At 48.4% G+C, this 1736-nt stretch overlaps 1 protein-coding gene across 1 annotated transcript; it reads right to left on the bottom strand.

Annotated features, from left to right (window-relative positions):
• Nucleotides 1-833: 833 nt before the first annotated feature.
• On the bottom strand, nucleotides 834-1514 carry LOC149179183 (uncharacterized). Its single transcript, XM_089422373.1, has one exon. The coding sequence runs from the start codon at nucleotides 1512-1514 to the stop codon at nucleotides 834-836; it is 681 nt and encodes a 226-aa protein (XP_089278499.1).
• Nucleotides 1515-1736: the final 222 nt, after the last annotated feature.

Here is a 1736-nt window from a genome sequence, read left to right as displayed (position 1 = left end):
GTCGAGAATCTGCATTTTTAGTAGCAACCAATGAGTGTTGCTCGCTTCAAAGATGAGAGCATATTTATTGGAGATCCATAGTGTACCAATCTCCCTAAGGCACCCCTGGCTGAAATTGCTCTTGCTTCACTCTTAGGCCATAATTTTTTGCTTGTTTGCAGGAAGAATTTGTCTTCCAACTGGGTCTCCTGGATGAAATGTATGTCTGGGGCTTATGTTCTTATTAGATTTCTTATGGCTTCTTCCTTGACTTTCCTCCCCATACCTCTGTAATTCCAGGAGATGGCCTTCATTATTTATGTTTCTAATGGGCTCCCTTGGAGCCTTGGGACTGATTTTTCAACATTTTGGGCTTTGAGGCTAGGAGTTTTTCCAGAGTTGGTTGGCTGCCCTGTAACTTATCTTTTTAGGTCTGCTGGTCTCTTTTTTCTTTATCTGTTTTGCGACCTCTTGCAGATCTTCTTACCGAGGTTTGGGACTCTCCTATTTCTCCTTCTTCTTCTGACTCCTCAGTTTCTTGCTCTTCTTCCTCGTCCTCTAGGACCGTGTCTTTGGGGTTTTCAACTTCTTTGGGGGACGCTGGAGGTGTGCATTTTCTTGAGGATTCTGGTTTTTGGATCTCTACCTCTAGAGAGTCTTCTGTCGGTTGGCTTAGAAGGTCAAATTTGTTTTCTTGCACCTTTTTGGTAGGGGGCCTCTGGGCATTAACCTGAAGATTGCCTTTGCCGGATGGTCCACCCTATTTCTGCCTCTTGTGGTTGGTTCTAGCTCGCCTAACTTGATTCCAGCCCTCTTCATTTCCTTTCTCTGGCTCTGGATTAGTCGGGCAGTTTCTAGCGCAGCTGTTCATAATCCAAGATCTGCACATGGGACCAGCTGCCGACTTTGATTTTGATTGCTTCTGGTAAGCCCTCCTCTAGATCTACCTCCACACAAATCCTGGCACAATCGTACTGATCCTTGTTGCTTGCCCGATCTATGAATTTCCCGAGGGAGTTGCCAATGTGTTTCAAGGAGTCCCAGTTCCAACAGTGGACCGACAGATTTGGGAGACGAACCCATACCGGAACAGCCTTGGGAACATCTACCGACGGGTCAAAATCCGAGGTCCATTTGTTCAGGTAGAGACCCTGAGGACCCATGAAATACAATCCATTTCGAAAGATCAGATCTTTGTCTTCTCTGGAGGTAAATTCGAAAAGAAAGTACCCTCGCCCTAGAAAGTAAGAGGTAACACTTTGACTGATCAAGGGCACCCAGTTCCTGTTAACCCATTGCTCTGTAGTTTTCGGAGAGGGCCAAAGTCCTGTGAATTGGCCAATAAGACCTCGATCCGCCAGCGACAAAGCTACTTGCATGGGGGTCTCCGAAGGCAAAGAAATCTCTGGAATTTCATCTAGCTTCTTGACGAATTTGGAGGCATCACTTCTTTTTTTCGGAGGCAAACCTGCCAGGAGCTGATTAAAAGCATCTACGGCAGGATCGGAGGGCGGATCTTGGCCTTGAGTCTCCATCAAGCTTGGTGCCGGTCGCCACAAGGGCAGCACAACAGAGGCCACACCCTAGCCAGAAGATCGACTGGCTGTCTTGGATCCGATCAGGTCTGAAGCAGGAAGGTCCGCAGGTTGGAGAATTCACAGAAGGCGGGGAGGATCGCAGGTTCAGTGCCCGCAAAGGGCGGGTCTCAAGGGGAGCCGAGGCTCGCAGATGCAGCCCTGGTCGCGCTCAGCTCATCA

This window comes from Pinus tabuliformis, chromosome 4_1 (assembly GCF_031772625.1).
Source record: "Pinus tabuliformis cultivar Carrire ecotype Pingquan chromosome 4_1, CPIR1, whole genome shotgun sequence".
NCBI lineage: Eukaryota > Viridiplantae > Streptophyta > Pinopsida > Pinales > Pinaceae > Pinus > Pinus tabuliformis.
The sequence above is the reverse complement of the archived record's forward strand: the minus strand, read 5'-3'. Positions and strand labels throughout refer to the sequence as shown.